A 26,269-nucleotide genomic window follows, 5' to 3' on the forward strand; every position below is an offset into this window, starting at 1 on the left:
ATGTGACATTTGTGCAAAGTAGAATGTGAGTAGAGGAACAACAATAGATCTAATGGGTTAGTCAAGAACTTGATTGTGGATGTTGTGATATGATAAAACTAGCTTAGGGCAAGAGATACAAACTTTTGGAAATAACAGTTGTGGTAGATGAGTGAAAGTAATTCCATCAGCAGAGCAGGGAAGAATAAACAGTTACTATATTTAAGACAAGAGAAGTAAGTCTCCTATTTGGAATACCTTCAGAAATAAGTTTAATGTGTCTGCATTTAAAAATAAATTAGAGTAATGAAAGTTAATTAAAGTAAATAAAGGTAATTAAGTAGATAAATAAGTGGATATGTGATTCAGTGAATAGATAAGTAAATATATTGATAAAGAATTGGAAATCACGAAAATTGAGCAATTACACATAATTGTAAGGAATGATTGAAAGAGCTGAAGATGATTCATCAAGGCCTAGTTTAACAAGATGTGTTAAAATAATACACCTTTTGCATTAATAAGTGATTGCATGAAAACTGATAGAAACAAACAACTAACATTGCATGAAGTATTATTGGGTCGACCCTTGCATGTAATCTCCTATTTAACCTTGTGGAATGTTTGGAGAACATTTCTAATGCATTGGAAAGAGGTTTGGTCTTTTATGAGGAAACTAACTGCCATGTGCAAAGCGATATCTGTACAGGAAACCAGAAAGAACCAGAAGCAGGAGATTAATCCGGTGATCGAGTATATCTGAGGTGTTCTGGAGAAAGTGGAGTGAAGTCAGGAGAAATGGACCTTATGCCAAGGTTACCAAAGGGGATGCCATCAACTGGGTACCATCGGGACCACAGCACAAGACAGCCAAATGAAAAAACTCCAACAAGAGAAAGTTAACGGGAAACAGAGGAGGCAGAAAATCCCAAAGCTCAAACCAACGAATTGCAAAGTGTGGCAGAAGAAGTTCATCAGAACAGTTAAAAGAGTAATTCTGATTATATACCTGAGTGAGAAATACAGAAGGTGCCACAAATTCAAGTGATGATAATCACCACAACTTCAGGTTATAGACTCTCAACATAAAGTCTTTAGCAACACTTTTTAAGGCTAGAACGAAACAAAGAATGCTCGCAAGTATGTGCCAGATTTAGGGTCAAAAAGATGAACTAGTGCTAAAAATTTTTTATAGTTTAGATAAAGAAGAGGATGATGAAGAGGATCCATGCCTTGGGTGTTAAGTGCTAGTAACCTCTACCCCAAAACGGCGGCTCTCTACGATACGCAAAGTATCTGGGCTGAAGATCAACGTATTCTACTGATTATGTTTTGTGGGTGTTAGATTAGAATATTGTGTTGTGACCCTAGATTGGGAGATTGTGCATGTTTATTTTTTGTTTTAGGTTTATTCTTTACTGTATGTTAAATAATCATGACCCCCAGAAGCAAATAGATAACTAATTGTATGCTTAAAATACTACTTTTTATGATATCAACAAAATAGAATCAAGTCTTTTACTGTGTCCTCGTCAGAACAGGACACAGAGGTTTGGCGTGATTCTATTCCAAAGTGCAATTACATGATTTGGTCATTTGTAATAATACTGTGACATATATTTGTCATTAGGTAATATGGCTGAGGGCTAGATCATGGAGTTGCACTATGGGCCAAAAGCAAGAAGATTAAGACTTGAAGTCTTAAGAGGAGGGATTATATGAAGTGGATTTTATACTCTTTAAAGTGTGAAGTTAATCTATATATTCAAATTATATGTGTATAATCTGCTTGTAGATTTGCCTACCATTAAAACAATTAAAGTGTTATGTAAGGGGAAAGGGCCTGAGGAAACCACTAAGGGTCATGAGAAGTGGATGAGAAGAGAGTGGGAGAAAGCCTGAGTAAGCAACTAAGGTGTCTCAGGAAATGGATAAGAATAGAGCAACACATGTGTAAACAGAGACGTATAGATGGATAAGATATATAGTTACCAGGTTTGGGTCAGGGGTTAACCTAGGTGGAATTTGTGTGACATATGTAGAAATAAGGGAAAAACTGATGACAGAGGTGGAATTTGGGGTCAAGGGTTAAAGTAGGAGGGATCTTGTGTAACATATGGAGAACAAAGAAAAAAAAAACTGGTGTAGAAGACTATTTAAACAGGTTAGAATTTTGAGTGAGTCAGAATTTTTCAGACAGAGATGCTACTGGGGGTCTCCTGAAAGTTCTCCTTTGTTGTCGACAATAAAGTATATTCTTCTGATATTCATAACCTCCAGACTGAGTTTGATTTAGTAAGAGAAAAACCAAGTAAACCACTACACTAGTTTTCACACTCATGTAGAATATACTGAAGTGATATTATATATAGGTACCATAAAAGCAATATGCAAACAAATTCAATATACAAACATAAAAAGCATCAAATGTTAATCTTGATCTTTGGTCAAACTTGTTTCTCTTCTTCTAAGCTATCAGCATCTTCACTTGACTTTAATAGATGTTAATGGAGATGTGTGGTTAAGAGTCTGAGTTTTAAAATCTGCAGTTGTGCATTCATCATCCCTTGACTTGTGGCACTTCTGTATGTGGTATTCAGGCATATTATCAGAATCACTCTTTACTTTGTTCTGATTAACTTCTCCTTCCACACGTTGCACTTAGTAGTTTAGAGCTTTAGAATATTCAGGCTCCTCTGTTTCCGGTCAGCTTTCCCTTGCTGGAGTTGTTTCCTTTCGCTCCTTTGAGGCATTGGTACCTCATCAATGGCATCCACTTTGGCAGCTGTTGGATTTGCCCTCATCCAGATATGGTCCTTTCCTCCTGAGCTCACCAGAGCATCCTCAGATAGACTCGATCAGCTGGACCAATTGGACCTTGTATCACTGCTCTCTCACATGGCTCCTTTCTGGTTTCCTGCACAGATATCGCTTTGCACATGGCAATTCATTGTTTCTGCATAAAAGTCCCTACTGCATTAGACATCTTTGCAAAACATTCCAAGAGGTTATGTGGAAGGTTATAGGTGAGATTATATGCAAGGTTTTATGCAAAGTTTCATGTGGTTTCTTGCAAGGGTCGAATAGTAGTTCATGCGATGAGGTGTTAGATGCCTGTTTCTGTCAGTTTCCATGCCATCATTCACCAATGCACTTGTTAACACATTAAACCCATTAAGTTTATTATTTTCACATCTTTCAGTGAGCGTTGGCCTTGATGGATCATCTTCATCTCTTTCAGCCATTTCTGGTAATTGAGCATAATACAATTACTCTCTCTTTTGCTTTATTCACAATTTTTCATACTCCTTTAGATGTTTTTATTTATTGATCACTTATTAACTTTAATTTTAATTACTTTATGAATGCAAACCTTTTATGAACTTATTTCTGCTGATGTTTCAAATCCTTGGAAGTACTTCTTTTGTCACAAATGAATAACTGTTCCTGCTTCATAATTTGCTTCTGGTACCATCTCCAATCATCTACTCATCATAGTTTCTCAACTGTGCTTGTTTACAGATTAATTCTCTATCCAGTCAACACCAAAAACAGTCATCATATCTCACTGTTTGGAGCAATGGTCTCCACTCAAGTCTTTTAATTGAACTAGATCTTTGTGAAGTTGCAGATAATTCAATCACCCACATATTGTGAAAGTGTCCATCCTAAGATTTTCTCCCTAATTTTAACCCTTTATGCATTCTGGTGTAAACAGTATTTGCTAGTCATCAGCCTACACAAGTACAAACAAGTTTCTACCCTCCTCTGGTAGTTACCTAAATTAAACTCAATAGAAACTAAGCACTTAATATATTTACCATCCAAAAGAACATATCTTCACATACAATATGAACTTCAGCTGGAAAATCTTCTCCTATTGATTGCTCTTAAATCATATTATCAACATTAAGCCTCTTTTATCTGTCTTGATTAACCATTTATTTTAATTATCAAATTAACTTCAATTAAATATTATTAGTTACTTATAATTTATTACTCTTAAATTTAAATAGAAATGTCTAGGACAGATTGCATATTACAGTATCTAGATGTTTCTATTAGTGCTCTTTTATTTTTATACTTTTCAATAGAGTTTTATACCTATTTCAGCATTTAGTGGTTTTCTTTATGGGCAGATCTGCATCTAATCCATTTTAACCCTCACTGTGCTGGCTGATTTTATCTGCATCTCAGTCCTGTAATGACAATCATTTAGTTGGAATTTGACACTTCTTTCTTTTACTAATTTATTTTCAGAGCTATATATTAATTCCTTTTTTATCTTTGAGTTATTTTCTTTTGGCTCATAATTATTTCCTAAGGCACTCCCATTAAACTAGTTGTTTATACAATTTTGGTGCACTTTTTTATCAGCTGACTAAAACTTACTGTATGTTTTGTAAATTTCTCTTTGCTCTGTTTTAACTATTATTCCTTAATATTTTCTTCTAATTATTTTTCACATATGTTTTCATGTAAAACAATATTTTTTTTCAAACACTTTTCTCTTTCAATTTGTTTTATAGTAATTTAGAAGTATTACTTTTTGACCTTACCATATCTTATGAATTTATTTCAAATTGTTATTTCAATCTTTCCTTTAACTATAAATCATTTTTCTAGATTTGAATTTTTCCAGTTTTCAATATCCAATCTTGATTTAGGCCATTCACAATAAGATTATGTTAAGATATTTCCTTTACTTAATTTTAATTTAAATACTTAGTTCCATTCTTATTTATTCTCCAAATTAGTATTGCCTTATCAAAAGCTTTTTCTTTAGTCACCACCCTGCATTGTAATTTATCATTCTATGTTTAAGGACTTTTATGATTAAACCTATTAAAACTTAAACCCAAATTATTTAACATTAATCATAATATATCATTCAATATTTAAAGTTTCACTGTAGAATTTCCTTATAACACTTTTTCTTACTTAAAAATTTGCATGATAATAATTTCTCTCAAATTGACAGGAGTCTGATTTGATACAAGAATGGATAGCTACACTTTTGTTCTTAATTTTCCTTCTGTAATGCTTGAACGTAATTTGGACTATAGGAGCTACTTTGAGATGGACTGTCAGACTATCCCCCCTCGCAACCTGAGACAACTATAGCTCACAGATTGGTGCAACAGTCTTTTCTATGTTGTCCTGAAATTGCTTCATATCAGGGCACAGTGTTTCCCCCTCTCTCTTTGGGCTGGCTTCTTTCTTTGACTCAGCTGATGTAAAGTTCTGGTGGAGCGTTTTTTCTTTTTGATCAGTTCATCAGTCTCTTGTTAGTGTCTCTTTTGAATGTCTCTGAACACATGTAGCTTTTTCAGTCCTCAGTAATTCCTGAGTATGCAGTGCCTGCATCACTGCTGTAGCATGTCAGAAGTGTCAACAGCCATTTTGCTCGTTGTGTTTTTCAAACACCTTTCCATTTGCCAGTGCACTCAGAGATGTCTGGTAGGTACAAGACTACAGTCCCCCCAAAGTTTATCCATACGTCCTCTTAATTAATATATATAGAATTTAGCTCATGACTTTTTTTTTTCCCATTTTTTCCTTCATCAAATAAAGACTCCTTTTATCAATTTTTTTTTATTAATTAATTAATTTATTTATCTATTTTTGTTTACTGTTTAACAACTTATTTTCTTTAATTCTCAATCATTTTTATCATATGTAAATATGCTTAATTTTCTATTTGTTAAATGTTCTTATAATTAATTTCTTTGGCTTCAGATTGTGCTTCACTTATTTTTCCTAATCTTATTCTAGTGTTTCCTCACTAGTTACATTACATCTAACATTATGTAATTTCTCTAACATTTCCATACCCGTTTTATTTCAACAGTACTATATGGTGGCCTAATGTCTAATATAACTGTTCAAAATCCTTACTGCAATAGCTTCAAGTTCATAGTACTATTTTAACTCTATATGTTTGTTTACTTTAAGCATTTTTCCAATCTGAAATGCAATTTTTATTTTAAATTAATTTTTAGGTACATAAAATATTAATTATACATTTTTTTTTAACTCACTCTATGATGTTCTTTAATGTCTCCTCATTGTCTATGCTTTACATCTGTATCACTGCTTTACTACAAATAGCTGTTGGCTCAGATGACAGTCTGTAGCTGACTTTAAAACAGATGACAACAGTCAACTTACTCCACAACAATTTTTTATTGCACTTAAACATAATTTTATCTTTTAAAGCCAAATCTTGTTTTCTTCAAAATGTTACTGTTTTTTCTAATTCTTATCTTATCTGTTTAATATATATTTTTAAACATCTTCTCTTTTAATTCTATTAAACAATGTTTGGACTTCCTTTTTTTTTTCCATTTTCCTATGCTTCTTTTCCTTTTCAAAAATTAGCATTTTTGTCTTTTAGATTTTCCTAATTAAATTTTTTTAAGCTTATTTTCCTTAAACATTTGATCATTAACTCTTCAATTAATCAATATTCATTAAAGTTTTTTCTTCTAATTCTTTATTTACTCAAATTATTAACTTATCTTTTTTTATACTGATTTAGTAAATTTATTTCCTGATCAATTTAACAATTTATATCCTTATGTAGTTATTTCTATGCTTCAATTTTTAAATTTCTTAGTATTTATTAATATAGCTTTCAGTTGCATTTTTATTAACACTTTTTATTTTTTATTTTTTTAATCTTATTCTATCATTAATATTTTCTTATTTTATTTATCTTATTACATTACTTTATAATATTTCTATTTATTTAATATCCTTATAATATTTCTTTACTCTTTAGCTTCTATCTGTCCTGTGAAACTTTTGTTCTTAAAATAGACAGATTCTTACCACTCCTGAAGCAGACCTTCTTCCAGACTGTCGACATGTCAGGAATTTCAGTCCCCTCTCTGCCTAGTTCATACTTAAAAACACTTTAAACACACAGAGATTATTCAGAAAAATGTTTAACTAGTATATATTCTTCTTTTCAGTCTGTGTCTTTCAAATGCAATATGATCTCAATTAATTTTATGAGGCTTAATCCTCCTCTGTATCACAATCTCTTCCCTAAACTGCATCACTCTCTATCTTATTGTTCTTAAATCACACAACATATGCAGTTTTTCTTTTATATTATAATATAAAACGATAATTCTTTTAAACTCACTCTTATTGCAAACATACTTCTAAACACAATCATACTTCTCACTCATTCTAACTCATCTGTAACCTGAACCTCACCTCTATTCTAGTCTCTCTAGATCAAAGGTGATAGCTTCTAAGCACCCCAGCAACACAGACAAATACACAAATACTTACAATTACATAAATACACCTCACTCCTCTTGAGTGACCTGTCCGAACAGCCTCTAACCTTAGAGCTATAACCACAGAATTCTCCACTACACTCCTCTTGAGTGACCTGTTACTTCTGCTCCCGTCTTTACTGTTCTTCAGTAAAAATAGCAATTCACAGGATTTTTGCCTTTTTTCCCCCAGCCTCCTGAATAATAATATTTATCATTATTAAAACAGAACGGGTACTCCGAGGTCTTTGCGCGCTTCTCTCTATACCTTAATCTGTTTTAACTTATTAATTGTCACCACACTTTAAGAACTTCCTCTTAAAGCTTAAAAATGTTCTAGGCATATTCTTCATCATTAAAAAATTTCCCAAACATGAGTAACAGTTACTAGTTAACGTTTATCCTATCCGTCAAGGCCCTCTTAGGAAAACACAGATCATTTGCATGCAAATTGTTATTTTCTTCTGGTATTCAAAACCCCATTGTTTTCCTTTTATATCTTTACTTTTACTTTTTTAGTTTTACTTGTAGTTCGTTATAGCTGGAGAAACAGTTCAAGTGACTTTTTACCGTTACAAGCAGGTCCTTGGTAGAAAAAACACAAACGTACACTGTTAAAAATTGTCCCGTTAAAAAACAGTAAAATACTGGCAGCTGCAGTTGCCAGCAATGTACTGTTATTTTACAGTCTACTTCTGTAGTGTAAATTAACATTATATTACTGTTAAAATACATTTTTACACTGTGTTTTTACCTCTCACACCTTTAACCCTTTAAACCCCAGAGCATATAGTTCAGTTTTAGTTGAAGTGTCCACACTACTGAGTGTTCAAGAAACATGTAGCAAAGCTGAAGTAAATTCATTAATTAACTGACTAATTAAATGATAATTGAGGATTAACAATGAACAAATGAAGAAATACTGAAGGGAATAAACAAGAACAGAACATACAAAACTTTAGTCACAGCTTTATAATGAAATAACCTGTAGAAGAACAAATGATTAAATCATTTCATGATCAGCGGATGAATAAACAACTCTACAAACATCATCACCAGCTACACTTATTACTTAATACATGTATTTTTGTATAACATCTACTAAAGTTTTACGTCACCATGATGGAGAACAGAGTTTGCTTTAGTTGGGCTCTTAGCCCTGTCATTTTGAACATTTATATATCATGGCTGCTGCAATTGTTAAGAACTTTGTTTAAAAAGCTCCTTTATTGTGGCAAGCCAGCCAAAAACCTGAATAAGATCTGGTGATGTTCATGTTGCTATTAAATGGCAGAGTCTGTTCTCATTTAGTATTATAAAAATTACTGCTCCTATTCAATGTTAAATCTATTGTTTTACATTATGTGTATATATATGGCTATGATTTCTGGAAGTTTTTAAGAATATCTTGGACAATAACACTGCTCTATGGTGTAAATCGCACTCAAAGAGACATCAATAATCAGCATATGAACCTCAATAATGGTGACAACAAATTTAACAAAATTTAACAAAATTAACAGTTTAACTCACAAACAGTCAACTGAAAGTCTAAACATAAACAACAGCAGAATCAAACACAAATAAAGAAAACTGTTAGACCATTATACAACATTTATTTATACCGCAATGCATGCTGGGATATTTGTACCGTGCCACTCCCAGCATGCATTGCAGCATGAAACATTTGAGATGTTACCATTGTTGAGATACAAGGTCAGATTCATGAGGTCTGAGTTTGTATCTGTCATAACTGAACTGTTTTTGTATGTTATTTCTTAACTGTTAAGTAATTACGGAGGTATCTTTTCTGTTTCCACTTCTCATTAATTAAATTAACACCTGCAACTAAGCATAAAATCTATTGCATGTGGCCCTTCTTCCAGATTGATACCAAAACATTTATCAGAACTAATTTCAGACAAATAGATTTCTCTATTTATTGACTTTCTAACTTTATTGCTACAATACAAGCATTTTGTTAACTCTGTATTACAGTTATTGGAGAATCTGAATTAATAAGTTCAAGGGTGAAGAGCCCAACTAAACCAGCCCCTCACTCCATTACGGTGACATAAAAAACACCTTAATTTCTGTTGGATCTCAATGAGAATAGTATGGAAGTCAAATCAGTCAGTAATAAGTGTGTCTGCTGTTGTTTGTGGAGTTGTTTAATGATCCTCTGCTGAGACTGAAGCTGTTTTATTTGATTTGATTTTATTTAATGTTGTAACTCAAGTCACTGTTTGTGTTTCTTGTTTATTTTCTTCAGTAATTGTGATTATTAACAGCAGGTGTTCATCAGTGTCTGAATTCACTCATTAGTGTTCATTAAAACTGTCAGGTGAACAATTTTAGTTAACTAGTGTATGAAATAGTGAACAAGGGCACAAAGTGTGATTTCAAACACAGACTTCAAAACATCGAATCTGAACTCTGTTAGCTCACAGTTTTCTGCAGTTGGTTACTTTCTCGAAAACAAAAATGTTACCCAGAAAGCACTGTTTTAACAGAATATTACTGTTTTAGTGAAAAAACATTATTTTACCGTAGAATCTGACCGTTTTTTAACAGCAATTTTTTACAGTGTATAAGCGAAAATTGCTTACCGTTTTTTTTTTTATCGTGGCCACATATTTGTGTTTTTCCTCCAAGCCTCAGCATGTCCAGTGTCACCCGATCGTCTCTGTCCAGCCCCACGTTGGGTGCCATTTGTCGTAAATTCGACGTCTAATCAATTAGAAATTATCAGACCGGAGGTTTTGAATATCAGAAAATAGACTTTATTCTCCATAATAAAGCCGAGAAAGAGCAGAGCAGACCCCAGAGCATTCTGAAGTCTCTCCTGGACACCTTCTGAAGTCTCTCCTGCACCTTCTAAAGTTTCAGTGTGTTTGTTACAATTTTTATACAGGATTATTTGACAAACCCCTAAGTCTCTTTTTAACTATTGACAATTTTTGAATAGGTTTTTAGTCTAAGGGGTCCTGCTATTCTTGGCTCTCAGCCCACCAGCTCATGTCAACAGAGATGTTACAGGTCTCTGTCAGCAAAGTATAGATGCAACTTATGCAAAAGGATTAAGTGTTTACATACATTGTCATGAAAGCATAATCACTTATGTTACTCATTCTAACTTCTGACACATATAGCTTCATAGAAGTATTTAACCTATATAATCAGTGCTTTACATATTCAGTTATTCTACACAATCAGTCACTCAGCCTTCTCCTAGTGTTGCTTCTGTGCAGGGCTACTCATCTTACACAGACTGTATTTTTAACACACGCTGGCATGTTTGCTGCAAACACTACATACATTTTGTGAAGAGAAAATTAACTGCTTTACACTTAGAAAATACTTCACACTGAGAGAATAGAAATCTTCTTCAACATCAGATCACACATTAAAACACGACTAAAGAGGTTAGTCTTAGGAAGCTTCTTAAAACAGTCCAGAGACACAATATTCCTAATGTTAATGGGAAATGCATTCCATCATTTTGCTGAGATACGAAACAATATGAAAAAAGCCTGAACACCCATGATGCTAAGTCTGAAGCGTGGCGGGAACAGGGTAAGACCCAAAGTAGACTGCGAGCAGGAGTGGAAAGTGTCACAAGATCACTGATGCAATCAGGAGCTAGCCTATGGACTGCTTTATAAATTAAAATCAGAGTCTTAGCGTGCTTTCACACCTACACTTTTGTTTCGGAACCTGTCTTGTTTGCCCAGTTAGCGTGGTTCGTTTGGCCTATGTGAAACCACCAATCACGCTCGGATCCGCGCCAAAACAATCGCTCAGAGATCGCTTAAACGAGGTGGTCTCAGCTTGATTGACACAAACTCTGGAGCGGATCGATTGTAGTGAGAAAACAAACGATTCTAGCCCGGTTATATTACAGTTATGGCTGCTCTATTATGTGAAAAAATCATAATCACGATTATTTTGGTCATAATTGTAATCACGATTATTCAAAACGATTATCAGTTGAAGTCAAAATTATTCGCCCTTCTGTGAATTTATTGTTATATATAAATATTTCCCAAATGTTGTGTAATAGGTTTTTTTTACAGTATTACCTATAATATTTTCTCTTCTGAAGAAAGGCTTATTTGTTTTATTTCAGCTAGAATAAAAGCAGGTATAAATATTTTGAAACCTATTTTAATAGCTCGATATTATTAGCCCCCTCAAGCAATATATATTTTTGATTGTCTGCAGAAGAAACTACTGTTACATTATGACTTGCCTAATTACCCTGACACCTGTAGAGGTGAATTGGGTAAGCTAAATTGTCTATAATGTGTGTGTGTGAATAAGAGTGTATGTGTGTTTCTCAGTGATAGGTTGTGGTTGAAAGGGCATTCACTATGTAAAACAAATGCTGGATAAGTTGGCGGTTCATTCCACTGTGATGACCCCAGATTAATAAAGGGGCTAAGTCAAAAAGAATATGAATGAATGAAAAAAAATGCACGATCATGTTGGAACTTCATATCTTCCAAATTCTTCCAGGAAATGTTAAATGTCTCTGATATTGCATACAGAAAAATATTATATCCTCAAGAAGACACAGATCCCTTTCCAATTCAGCATGTGCAGGTTTCTGCACACAGTGTAACATGTTTTCTCAAAAATGTCTTGTATGTAGACAATGAAAAAGTTCAAAGCTGGTAAGTGGTGTCTCTGCTAAAGCTGGTGAAAGGATGCCAAACTATCATCAATATATAATTCCTGAAACCTGAATCAGTTCATCCTGGCTAAAAGGAATGATTCAAACAAATTGGACAATCCATGTGCAGTTTCTGATGTGTGAGTCTTAAATAGTCCACAAAAGAGAAAAAGGTGAAACAGCAATTAAGGAAATTGTCCTGATAAAGTGTCATCTGTAGAGGTGCAAAGCTTTATGGGAAATGTAATCCAGATGTGGAATAGAGTGCCATTTAGTAGAAGTTGTGCACACCCCAGCTGGTGATCATAACAGCTACATTCACCGTGGGGAAAAATAAACGTAACACTTTAAAATATAGGACACATAGTTAATGTTAGTTAATGTTTTTTCTAACTTGACCAAACAATGAATTAATGATACATAAATTAGTTAATGTTCGTAAATACATTAATTAACATTAATTATGTGCCCTGTATTGTACAGTGTTACGTTTAGGATGTTTATCAGGTGGATTGGCTGAGGAAGCATAGGGTCTGGAGAAGAGAAGTAGAAAAGGTACAAGAGGGAGAAAAAGTTGTGACAGATCTGTCTGAAGTGCGATGGCTAGTTAAAAAAACAACACCCAACAAACAAACAAAAGAAAACACACACACACACACACATTGTTCATCACATATCAAAAAAACAAAAAAATCTTGGCCATTTTTCATCCCAAAACTTTGTGGAAACTCCAAATCCAGCATCACCCTACTGGATTTGATTTTTCAGACACTGGGCAAGGTTTTTTAAAAATATGTCATTGCCCAAAGGGGTCAAATGAACTCTATCATGTAAGAAATGGCCAGGATCTTTATATGTTATCTCTGGGTGATGAACAATGGCACCACCAACTGACACCATAATAGTAGCCATTGCATGGTTGACAAAGCGCCGCGCCCTGTCAACCTTCCTCAGACTTTCAGCAAACCTCCACAGGCATCGCTGGGTGATGGCAGAGAAGATGATCTTCATCTGAGGGAACTGCCTATGGAGGTCTTCCAAGTCCTGCTTCATCACTGCGGCAAGTATAACACTCTTTATGTTACCGAGGTCATTTCCGCCACAGTGAATAAGCAGGACATCTGGCACAGCTCTTCCTTCAAGACAGCGGCGAAAGAAAGAGACAAGGTTTCTCCAGACCAAGCCTCCACAGCCAAACCACCTGATATGGGCGTCGAGACCAAGGTTGGTCCCGACAGTTTGCCTTGCCCGTTCTTCCCCACGGCGAATGTAGCTGTCACCAATTACATATACGATGGGTCCTGTTGATTGAAAAAGAATAAGAATGTCAGTTTTCAATAAAACAAAAAATTATATATATATATTATCTTTTTTTTTTACTTTAAACATGCATTACATTTATTTATTTATTTTTATCTAAAATTAAATAATGAAAATAAATAAAATATATAACCTAAGTAACATTGATATATGTTATAGTTTCGGACAGAATGAATACTCATGATAACACTACTGTTTAACTCTTGGGTGAAAAATTCCAATTCAACATTATCTTCTTTTCCTCCATTTGGAATGGTTACAGATGTGTTTTCACGTGACCCTGTTACTGCACAGAACTGCAGTACACTGCAAATTTTAGATAGTAGATTTAACTACCTTGGAGTTAAAATTAACACTCCCTCAGAGTTTATATGGGAACCACTATAAGTGTTAAAAATAACACTTTTGAAAGTGTTAACATTGTCAACACCAAGAGAGTGTTAATTAGCAAACTCTTATTGTGTAAAATATCTGTTAAATTTCCGAAAAAATACCAGCAGCTGTGGTTGCCAGAACCTTTTTGTGAAAAACATGGAAGTTTTATGTAACTGTATAAATTTACAAAAAATAACAATGTTTCATGAACTAATACATTGTTTATTTTACAAAATCATAGCTTGGTGCACAAAAATGTAAAGTCTTTAGATGCAATAATGTTTGCATATGTGATAGCAATTAACAGATTTTGACTGCATTAGTAACTACACAGTTACCTTTAAACAAAAGAAGATGCAGCCTAACATCAAATTTTTTCAGTTCTTCTTGGACTTGAACAGAGACGCTATTATCCTCCACAATGGTGACACAAAAACAGTTTTGCTGTTTTTCTTTCTTTTTTCATTTTTAGATTTTAAGGAAAAATACCAGCAGCTGTGGTTGCCAGTAATCTGCTGTTTTTCACATTCATAAATTCAGTTTACAGAATATTTCTGTTAAAAACACATTCAACAGTCTGTATTTTTTATCGATCTCACACTGCAAATTTTAGATTTGGTAGATTTAACTCCCTCAGTGTTTATATGGGAACCACTATAAGTGTTAAAAAAATACTTTTGAAAGTGTTAAAAATTTTAACACCCAGAGTGTTAATTAGCAAACTCTTATTGTGTAAAATATCTGTTAAATGTATGTCAAAATACTGGCAGCAGTGGTTGCCAGTAATCTGCTGTTTTCAACATTTTACATTCGTAAATTCAGTTTCCAGAATATTTCTGTTAAAAATACATCCCATAGTCTGTATTTTTCATTCGAACACACGTAAGCCTTAAATTCCAAAGCAAAATCCTAACTAGTGTCCTCACTACAGAGGGCTGAACACTCAGACAGTGATGAAGTTAATGAGACAATTAAGTATCTAATTAAAGGAGGATTGAGAATTATTGATGAACAACTGTTAACAAGCAGGATCACTGAAGGACAGCAAAACACAAGCTAAAACCAAAGATGAAATCAACTCAGAAAAAAAAACTCTAAATAAAATAATAATCAATAAAAATTTTTATTTTTCAACATCTTTAAAAAAACTCATCACATTAAACAACTTATCATGGAGCTTCACCTATTACTGACCTTTGACTTTATTTCTGTCATGTGAACAAAAGCTCTTAATAAAATTTCCGTTGTTCATTTAAAGTCACCATGATGGAGGACAGAGTCTGCTTTAGTCAGGCTCTTCAACTTCTTGCTATAAAAGTCTTTTATTTTGGCTGCTATAATTAGTGTTAATCACACTATTTATACATATAGCATAGAAAGCCAAAAGAAAATTAAAGTGTCAGTCTGAAGAGATTATTAATGATATCATAGCCATCCTTTCCTGCTTGTTTTCTACTTCAGTATCATATTAGTTATGTGTGAGAAATAAATAATATACATAAATGAAACAACTTAAGCTCCAACAAATAATGACTTTATAACAGGTTTAAAACACCATTTACAATGAGAATGTTTGATCTATGGCAGAACTTAAAAACACACAGACATCAACAATTAGTCTTTGAATCTCAATAATGGTGACAAACAAAAAAAAATAAAAATCTAGTAAAAAACACTCTACTGAAATATCACCTCCCAAAAACAACACAAAATAAAGGAAAAGAAAGAGATTGTAAGAACATAAAGCTGCATAATTTATTCATGCTGCAATGCATGCTGGGAACTTTGTACTATGCTGGCACCCAGCATACATTGCAGCATGAACTATGCAGCTTTTTTTTTTTAGCAACCACGGTTGAGGTTCATATCCTGATTCTTGATGTCTGTGTGTCAGAATGAGCAAGCTGGAGCTTGAATGTTTAGTGCATAAAACTTTAATTATTAATTGCATTCTAATTGTTTATTGAATCTTCCAAGAAATAGTATTGTCCCATGCAGTTTTAATGCAACTATATTTGCATAATTTTATCAATCAACTTTCTAAACACCTTGGGCCTGTTTCAGTAAGGAGGTTCAAACAACACAGAGTTTAAACTTGAACTCTGAGTTGATTTACTGAGAGATTAAAAACTCAAGAGTTTTCGGTTTCAGAACAGCTGATCTGAGTTGGGTCAATCAACTTCGAGTAGACCAACTCAGAGTTAAGCGCGCACACCGTGACTTTAAAAAGGCATTATCAGTGGAGCGCAGACATTACGAGTGACTATGGCACTATCTTATAAAAGAGATCACCATCTTTCTCCAGCTGAACTTGATGTTCTCATGCAAAGTTATAGCAAATATGAGTGTATCTATTTGAAAAGAAGCAACCATCAGTGAAGAAGAGACAGTTAGCGTAGGAAAACAGCTGCTCAAGTTAATGCCTAATTTAACTTTTTAAGTATTTAAATATTTAAGTATAATAAAATAAGTAATGTAATTTGTGACGTTTATATACTTTTTTCTAAACTTTTTTATACATTTATTAGTTTTAAATGATTTAACAGTGCACTTGTGTGTCTGCCTTTTTTATTGATCAAGTGATAGAGGTTAATATAACATTTAGAAGGTAAGCAGTACTAAAAATAATTTTTTGAAAGAATAATAATCCCATTAATCTAGTTACAGTGCATATCGAAGGTGAATTCAATTTAATTATTTATTAAAAAAGCATAAGCCATTCTAGTACAGTTCTTCTGTGTGTGACTAAAATGTAGGCAATAGCTATGTTTCCATCCAAATTCATTACATAAATTTATGTGCTAAACTGGAATATTGCATAAAAGATGCGAATAAAATTCCATCCAACGAGTCAAAGAGAAAAAAATTGTCACTTCCTGATTTAACTGGCACCAAATATCAACAGTAAAAACAGAATTTACTGTGGTAGAAGAAGCTGCGTCACTTATTTCTTTATTTAGCTTAATTAATGTACTTGCACCTCGATGTCAGAAGACAATGCTGAAACACAATGAACACGTGGAGGCGTCTGAAGCCATGAGACGCGGAGACTCTTGACACGCACCAGACGTTCGGAGGTAAATAATAATATACACTAATACTGAAACAGTTCAGGCATTTTAGAATGACTAAAACAATTTTTAAGACGTGTTACAGTGTTCTCAGCCTCCATTTACACACATTTTCATTATCATATGATCATGATCTTTTTTTTAATGTACATACTGTAATTTGTTCAGTAAAAGTGTTTCCATCGTAGTTTATGCGCACATTTTCTATCGAATAAAAGTTTATCCTACTCAGTTATGTGCGTTTTTTATGCATATTTTAAAAAGTTATGTGCATCATGACATTTCTATCAATTCGTTTTTATGCACGTATCCAAAATGAGCATTAAAATAGGTGGGTGGAAACGTAAGGCTCAGGCGAGAAATACCGCTTCATCTTTAAAAAAGATGAGGAGACCGACAGAAACTCTGAGTTTAGAGAATAAAACCTGCTTCTGACCAGGTTAGATTCACAGAGTAAGTTACAACAGTAACTGACTCTGAGTTAAAGTTAACTCTCTTTCAGAAACAGGCTTGACTTACCCTGATTTCTCGAGTTTAACAAACCTGCCATTTTGAAACGGAAAACCCAGAGTTTCTCTCATTTCAGGGTTAAAATACTCTGAGTTTTCAGTTAACCTCCTTTCTGAAACAGGCCCCAGGTGTTTTAGAATGACCAAAACAACATTTTAGACGCTCTGCAGTGTGCTCAGCCTGCTGGTTTGTGCATTCACACACATTTGTATCATCATATCTCTTATAACCAACCTTTTTTAATGCACAAACTGGAATTTGTTCAGTAAAGGTGCTTGCGTACTTTACGTAAGTTTATCTTTTCTTATAAAATAAAAAGTTTATCCTACTCAGTTATGCGCATGTTTTTTATGCCAATATTTCAAAAGTTATGTGCATCATGACATTTCCATCAACTAATTTTTTTATGCTCATAGCCCATCCAAAATGCACTTAAAAATAGGTGGCTGGAAACGTAAGGCTAAGCGAGAAAAAGGAAAGGAGACTGACAAAAACTCACGAGTTTAGAGAATAAAACCTGCTACTGACCAGGTAGGTTCACAGAGTAAGTTACCACGGTAACTGACTCGCAGTTAAAGTTAGATCTCTTTCAGAAACTGGCTTACCCTGCTTTCTCAAGTTTGACAAACCTGCCATTTTGAAATGATAACTCAGACTTTCTCTCATTTCAGGATTAAAATACTCTGAGTTTTCACTTGACCTCCTTTCTGAAACAGGGCCCTGAACTCATATGCTATTGTTTTAGAACTTCAATTGCCTATTTGAGAAATGACCAGGATTAATAAACTTGCTCCACAAACAAATGTGTTCATGACTATACATACAAAAAACAATAAAATAAGAAAATATGACTTTGCAACATCAAGCAGCATTAGGCATGGGCCAGTATAAGATTCTGACGGTATGATAAGCTTGAATAAAAATATCATGGTTTAACTGTACTTTTTCCCTTTGAACAAAATATTTTCATTGGAGAAACTTTTACAATATCTTGGAGCAGTAAACATGTCTGGCAAAATCATTCAAATGAATAATTGACAACTGCTGTCTTCATTTGTTTTAAAAATACAGATTTATTTACAATTTAAAACCTCATAATTTGGATACATTTTCTCCTGGAGATACTGTTGTCCTAAAAAACTTAAAATAAAACATTTTTAAAAAGTATATACTGTAGGAACAATACAGCAGAAAATATTGGCGGTTTTAAAACCTTGACTTTTCTCAAACCGAGGTATACCTTGTAAACTGTCCCTTGCCTAAGCAGCATAACACTGTTTTTAGGATCTAAAAATTCATCTTTTAAAAAAAAAGTCTCAAGCAAAAAGATTTCAATGGCGGTGCCTGCTGGTACGTGAAGAATTTGGTCAATACTGACAAACTTTACGCTCAAATGTTTGCATATCATCAGCATGCTGTAATCCATTTCTTAAACAGCAAAAGTCATTTTTAGACTAGTTTGGCCAGTTGTAGTCAGTGCAATGCTAAACATTATTTTTCCACTATAATGTGTTTGTTTTGTCTCATGTCATTCCACAGCAACATCATATAGTTTGGAATACTGTACAATGTTTTATAATAATTAATTATTTTAGTGTCCATTTCATTCAGCATATTTAATATTGGGGGCATCCACGTTTTCTGACATACTTTAAACCAGAGTTTCTGCAGGTTTCACCAAGTTAAATTTAAGACATTAAGACATTTTTAAGACCATTATGAATGAAATTTTAGACTCATAAAGGGCTAAAGATTTTTTCAAATGGCCCAGATAGAAAGGATTTTATTTTCCCTATCAAAAATAAATAATAATAATTTTATACATGTAATTATACAATAATAAATGAATAATAAAAACATTTAATATTTTAGATATTTCTTAGCAAAAGATCTTAAATATTGTGTAAAAACAAGCAAGCTCTACTTCACTTTTTTCCAACATAAATTTTCTTTAAAAAAAAACAATTAACAAGTGCATTAAAAGTTTAATAAAAAAAAAAAATATGCACAACAGTCTGTCCTCAGCAGTAAATACATGGAGCACGTTTAAACATGTGTTATTGTAAGGAAAACAATTAAAGCATTATGATAAATAGAGTTAAAATGACCTTTTTGAATAAAAAGTTTACTGTTTTATTGAGGTGGATAGTTAATGATTGTATGGGGTTTGACCAGATTGAGCAGCAAAACATGAACAAAGGAAAATGAAAACTTGTTTAAAAAAGATTTAAGACCTACAATACAACATTTCAGTAAATTTAAGACTTTAAGGCCTAAAATTTTGATTTTGTATTTTACAACCCCGCATAAACCCTGTTTAAACACAATAGCCCTGGTAATTAGTTTTTATAACATTAATTTAGTTCTAACTCAGAGAGAGAGAGAGAGAGAGAGAGTTTTAATTTTATTGCCATTTCAGCGTCTATGGCTATGTCATGGCAAAAGGAAAATAGATCAAGTAAAAATATTCTAACAATTAAAAGTCATCAACAGCAATAAATAATGTACAAGGTAAAACATATAAATAATAATGATAATATATAAGATAAAAATCTAAAACAGTTTTATAAGATTTCCTTTTGATAAAAATTCTCCAACTTTAGATGGATTCACGTTTAAAAATATTTCCTTTAAAGTCTCTCCAGATAAATATTGTTGTCTGATGGGCATTCCACAAGAATATGTTTAACTGTTTGGTTTCTGTTGCAATAAAGGCATTTTGGTGGTTCTTCTCCTTTGAGTAAATGTTCATGTGTGAGTCTCGTGTGTTCTAACTCAGATAAAATCTGTAAGAACTAGTAACAACTACTAGAAACAAGTTTAAACCCATAAAGAAGTTGAGGGGGAAAAAGGGAATTGTGATCAACGTGACATGCAAATGGAAATACTAAGCCAACACTATCACCGTAATAGCAGATATCTTTTATGAGAATACTGTAGGTCAAATATCGACAGCTCAGTTAAACTTTAATTTATTATTTTTAATTAATTTTGTATAGCGCCTGTGCTCTCAAGAACTCTTTACAAACAGTAGAACAAGAAAAGCAATAACCTTAAGAAGGTAGAGAAAATGGGAGACTAATAATACATAAAAGAATGACAAAAGACATGAGAACAAGTAACAAAAAAAACTTGTTACTGTCTTTCAATAAGTGCTTATGTGCATTTAGTAGAACTAGGCAGCACACTCAGGGCTACAAGATGGATTTAATTTAGTATTCTTATTATTAAAATATATCTAAATGAGGATCAAATGACTGAGTTGGTCTTTGAGAATGAAAACCAACCTGTTAGTTCCTGCAGATCTTCCTGTTTGACTGTGAATGTTTCTTCAATCTCCACATCTTCACTCTCCTCTTTAACAAACGCCATCTTTATAACAGTGTGGAGATCAGTCGCTTCAGCAGGAGTTCTTCTCTGTGTTCGGACACTTCCTGTTTAAAATGAATAAAACAATGAACAGATACAAAAATAACTTATCTTCAACACTTGCTGCAACAGTTTCTTTATATGAGAGTAATTAAAAAGAAATTAAGTAAAAGAGTGAGTCCGAGCAAGAAACAATGAGCTGATTAAAAGTAGTACTCTGTTTATTATATATAGTGATGTAAACTTAGAATGGAGTGATATTACGCTATTGAATCAAGTAAACCTTCATCATTAAGACACCTATTACACACTTTTCTGTTGCTTTATTCAAACAATATAGGTAATATAAACCATAAAGTTAGTTTTATATTTACACACTCGTTCATTTAGAAGTCTCTATATTATTTACCATGTTACTTTGAATATTCGATGCAAGTGTTAATTAAAAACAACTTTAACTGTTTATTTGACAGTGAACACTGTTGTACTTTGATAGTCATTTGCTGCTAATATGATTTCACTATTTAGAGTTTGCAAATAATACTTTTAGGAAATTATATTAAGTGGAAGTCAGAATGTGCGAATATAAAACCAACTTTACCTCTATGTAAAATAGTAACGTTGTATAAAGGGTTAAAATATATGTGCATTTAGGAGAACTAGGCAGCAAACTCAGGGCTGCAAGATGGATTTAATTTAGTATTCTTATTATTAAAATATATCTGAATGAGGATCAGATGACTGCGTTGGTCTTTGAGAATGAAAATTAACCTGTTTGTTCCTGCAGATCTTCCTGTTTGACTGTGAATGTTTCTTCAATCTTCACATCTTCACTCTCCTCTTTAATAAACGCCATCTTTATAACAGTGTGGAGATCAGTCGCTTCAGCAGGAGGTTTTCTCTGTGTTTGGACACTTTATTCTGTTTAAAATTATCAAAACAATAAAAATGTCCTGTTTAAAATAAATAAAACAATGAACAGAAACAAAATAACTTCTCTTCAACACTTGCTTCAACTGTTTTTTTTATATAAGAGTTATTAACAAAAATAAATCAGTTAAGTCCGAGCAAGAAACAAAAGCCACAAATGAGCTGATTAAAACCAGTACATCATCTCTTATATGAAGTGATGTATACTTAGAATGGAATAACATGCAGTTTAATAAATTAAATCTTCATTAAAATAATTACACACATCTCTGTTTACTTATTCAAACAATAGCTCTCATTACTGTGAGTAAAATAATTCTTCGTTGTATAAAGGGTCAAAATAATAATGTCAACAGCAGGTACATGATTAAGCATCGGATGAAAACCTGAAACTTTAATCAATCGCTTTATATTTAAGTAAACGTTTTAAAACACAAACCTTTGTCCCGTTAAATCCAGCGCAAGAGTGGCGCAGCCTTATGACGTCATGCGTCACGCCAAAATAAAAGTCTTTTATTTTGTTTAGCTTTTTTTGCCACTTACTATTGCAGTCATGACTTATTGATATTTATCTCGTTTTCTTCTTTACACTTGCTCTCTCACACACACAGAGACACAGATATTCATTATTTGAAGATAAAAAAAACTTTAACACATTTAGGGCAATTTGAAAAACGTTTTTAGGGTCATTAACACAGGATCATTATATTTGATTTAAGAGATGAATATAAACTTTTTAACAAAACTACTAACTCGTAAAGCAAAAATTAAACCTGACTCCACATAACACACAGATTTAAAGATTTATAAATGTATAATTGTCTGACCATAATTAATACTTAATTAATATCATTTATGTAGACTTATTTTATTTGAAATTTCTTTTATATTTTTTTCTATCTGCCAAGTGAATAATACCCTGATAAATAATTGACAAATTTATTTTAATGCTAAATCTCAAGCCCTGACATAGTTTTTAAAGTAGATAGCAAAATCCTGAGTGTAATTATACAATTTTTAATATCTTAAAATATGACAATATTTCCAAAATATTTTTTTAGAAAATAACTTACAGATGATGTCAGAGACTTTTTCAGAGTCCAGTCGTGGCTTAGCTGCTTTGCCTCTGAAGGCATTTGAACATTTGCCAGTGTAGCAGTGTGTACCAAGGGTGTTCCTTCCAAACACGGCTACTAGTAGATCTTTTGTGGCCTTTTTGGGGTCAGTGCAATTCACATGGGCAAACTGTTCACATGTGATTGAATTATTGGGGCCAGGTAATTCCAGACAGTTTTGATCAAAGTTCAAAATAAATGTATTTCCCTCAAACATTAGAATGTTGACAATAAACAAACTAATATGTTGTGCATTTTAGTAGACACACTGCAAATTTTAGATAGTAGATTTAACTACCTTGGAGTTAAAATTAACACTCCCTCAGAGTTTATTTGGGAACCACAATAAAAGTGTTAAAAATAACCCTTTTGAAAGTGTTAACATTATCAACACCAAGAGAGTGTTAATTAGCAAACTCTTATTGTGTAAAATATCTGTTAAATTTAGTAAAAATACCAGCAGCTGTGGTTGCCAGAATCTTTCTGTATACATTTACAAAAAATAACCATATTTCATGAACTGATACAATGTTCAGTTTACAAAATCATAGCTTAGTGCACAAAAATGTCATTAGATATATTAATATGTTCATGTGTGATTGCAACTAGCGACCAGATTTTGACTGCATTAGTAACTACAGTTACCTTTAAACAAAAGAAGATGCAGCATAACATCAAATACTTTCAGGTCATCTTGGCATTGAACACAGACGCTACTTTCCTCCACAATGGTGACACAAAAAACGTTTTGCTGTTTTATTTTTCCTTTCTTGATTTTACAGAAAAATACCGGCAGCTGTGGTTGCCAGTAATCTGCTGTTTTTAACATTTTGTATATGTAAATTCAGTTTACAGAATTATTTTTGTTGAAAATACATTCCACAGTCTTTATTTTTTTCTAACATACTTTTCCCCAACTGTTCACTAAAATCATCATCATGTACCACTTCAGCAATTTGCCTGGCATGTTCCTCTTTAGTTTTTACTTGGAATGATCCTGACTGGACCCCCTTTTCCTGGATTTCACACCTCCTGACAATTAAAAATCGACATGTGTGTTTATCTGTGGAACTCTCCTGTAATCCTGCAAATGGAATGAACACCTACACAGCAAACTTTGGATAGTAGATTTAACTACCTTAGAGTTAAAATTAACACTCCCTCAGAGTTTATATGGGAACCACTATAAGTGTTAAAAATAACACTTTTGAAAGTGATAACATTGTCAACACCAAGAGAGTGTTAATTAGCAAACTCTTATTGTGTAAAATATGTTAAATTTCCGAAAAAATACCAGCAGCTGTGGTTGCCAGAATCTTTCTGTGAAAAACATGGAAGTTTTATAGAACTGTATAAATTTACAAAAAATAACCATATTTCATGAACTAATACAATGTTTGGTTTATAAAATCATAGCTTATTGCAAAAAAAATGTAAAGTCTTTAGATGCAATAATGTTTTCATGTGTGATTGCAATTAGCAAACAGATTTTGACTGCATTAGTAACTACACAGTTACCTTTAAACAAAAGAAGATGCAGCATAACATCAAATACTCTCAGTTCATCTTGGACTTGAACAGAGACGCTATTATCCTCCACAATGGTGACACAAAAACCTGTTTAGCTGTTTTTCATTTTTTTTTTTTTTTCATTTTTAGATTTTACGGAAAAATACCAGCAGCTGTGGTTGCCAGTAATCTGCTGTTTTTAACATTCATAAATTCAGTTTACAGAATATTTCTGTTAAAAACACATTCAACAGTCTGTATTTTTTATCAATCTCACACTGCAAATTTTAGATTTAGTAGATTTAACTACCTTAGAGTTAAAATTAACACTCCCTCAGTGTTTATATGGGAACCACTATAAGTGTTAAAATAACATTTTTGAAAGTGTTAAAATTTTTAACACCCAGAGTGTTAATTAGCAAACTCTTATTGTGTAAAATATCTGTTAAATGTATGTCAAAATACTGGCAGCAGTGGTTGCCAGTAATCTGCTGTTTTCAACATTTTAGATTCGTAAATTCAGTTTCCAGAATATTTCTGTTAAAAACAAATCCCATAGTCTGTATTTTTCATTCGAACACACGTAAGCCTTAAATTCCACAGCAAAATCCTAACTAGTGTCCTCACTACAGAGGGCTGAACACTTAGACAGTGATGAAGTTAATGAGACAATTAAGTGTCTAATTAAAGGAGGATTGAGAATTGTTGATGAACAACTGTTAACAAGCAGAATCACTGAAGGACAGAAAAACACAAGCCAAAACCAAAGATGAAATCAACTGAGAAAAAAAAACTCTAAATAAAATAATAATCAATAAAAATAAAACAAATTACACAATAAAAAATGTTATTTTTCAACATCTTTAAAAAAACTCATCAAATTAAACAACTTATCATGGAGCTTCACCTATTACTGACCAGTGACTTTATTTCTGTCATGTGAACAAAAGCTCTTAATGAAATTTCTGTTGTTCATTTGAAGTCACCATGATGGAGGACAGAGTCTGCTTTAGTCAAGCTCTTCAACTTCTTACCATAAAAGTCTTTTATTTTGGCTGCTATAGATGGTGTTAATTACACTATTTAAACATATAGCATGGAAAGCCGAAAGAAAATTAAAGTGTCAGTCTGAAGCGATTATTAATGATAACATAGCCATCCTTTCCTGCTTGTTTTCTAATTCAATATCATATTAGTTATGTGTGAGAAATAAATAATATACATAAATGAAACCACTGAAGCTCCAATAAAATAAAACAATATTTACAATGAGAATGTTTGATCTATGGCAGAACTCAAAAACACACAGACATCAACAATTAGTCTTTAAATCTCAATAATGGTGACAAACAAAAAAATAAAATCAAGTAAAAAAAAAACACTGCTGAAATATCACCTCCCAAAAACAACACAAAATAAAGGAAAAGAAAGAGATTGTACGAACATAAAGCTGCATAATTTATTCATGCTGCAATGCATGCTGGGAGCTTTGTACTATGCTGGCACCCAGCATGCATTGCGGCATGAACTATGCAGCTTTTTTTTTTGCAACCACGGTTGAGCTTCATATCCTGATTCTTGATGTCTGTGTGTCATAATGCACAAGCCGGAGCTTAAATGTTTAGTGCATGACACTCTAATTATTAATTGCGTCCTAATTGATTGTTGAATTTTCTATGAAAAGCAGCAGACTGCCAGTAGTATTGTCCCATGCAGTTTTAAAACAACTATTTTTGAATATCTTTATGAATCAACTTATTAAACACCTGAAATTATATCTAGAACAATTAAACATAAACGTATAGTTTCTCTTGATCTTTCTTGCTATAGCTGATGAGTTTTAGAAACACAGCTATAACAGTCAGAGAAACATTAGAATATAAGAATAAAGCTTTAAGAGCTCAAATAAGCAGCCTCTGATCTCCATGATGGTGAGGTCAAATGAAATATTTTTAATAAAAAAATATAAACCTCTGTTCATTGTCAAATATTCTTACAGAAATGAAGTCAAACTGTAATCAGTGAAGCTGCTTATACTATTATTTAATGGAGTTGTTTATTCCTCTGTTTTAATTCAGTTGGTTTGGTGTGAGGCTGTGTCTGTAGTTTTATTTCTTCCTTCAA

The 26,269-nt window shown here is 32.8% G+C and overlaps 1 protein-coding gene across 4 annotated transcripts in view; it reads right to left on the reverse strand.

Annotated features, from left to right (window-relative positions):
* Window positions 1-21,999, reverse strand: part of LOC141381691 (uncharacterized) — a 30,732-nt gene extending 8,733 nt beyond the window's left edge. The window contains exons 1-4 of one of the 4 annotated variants that reach the window (XM_087249476.1): window positions 21,961-21,999; window positions 21,363-21,512; window positions 20,510-20,656; window positions 10,032-13,247 (exon numbers count right to left, since the gene is read on the reverse strand). In XM_087249476.1, coding sequence (XP_087105602.1) covers window positions 12,694-13,247; window positions 20,510-20,656; window positions 21,363-21,447 — 786 coding nt within the window. In that variant the 5' untranslated portion in view covers window positions 21,448-21,512; window positions 21,961-21,999 and the 3' untranslated portion in view covers window positions 10,032-12,693. Of the gene's footprint in view, window positions 1-10,031; window positions 13,248-20,509; window positions 20,657-21,362; window positions 21,545-21,960 lie in introns of those variants that run through there. The other 3 variants (XM_087249477.1, XM_087249478.1, XM_087249479.1) reach the window with 3 other exon arrangements.
* Between the last annotated feature and the right edge of the window lie 4,270 nt (window positions 22,000-26,269).

This window comes from Danio rerio, chromosome 4 (assembly GCF_052040795.2).
Source record: "Danio rerio strain M-AB ecotype USA chromosome 4, GRCz13ab, whole genome shotgun sequence".
Lineage (NCBI taxonomy): Eukaryota > Metazoa > Chordata > Actinopteri > Cypriniformes > Danionidae > Danio > Danio rerio.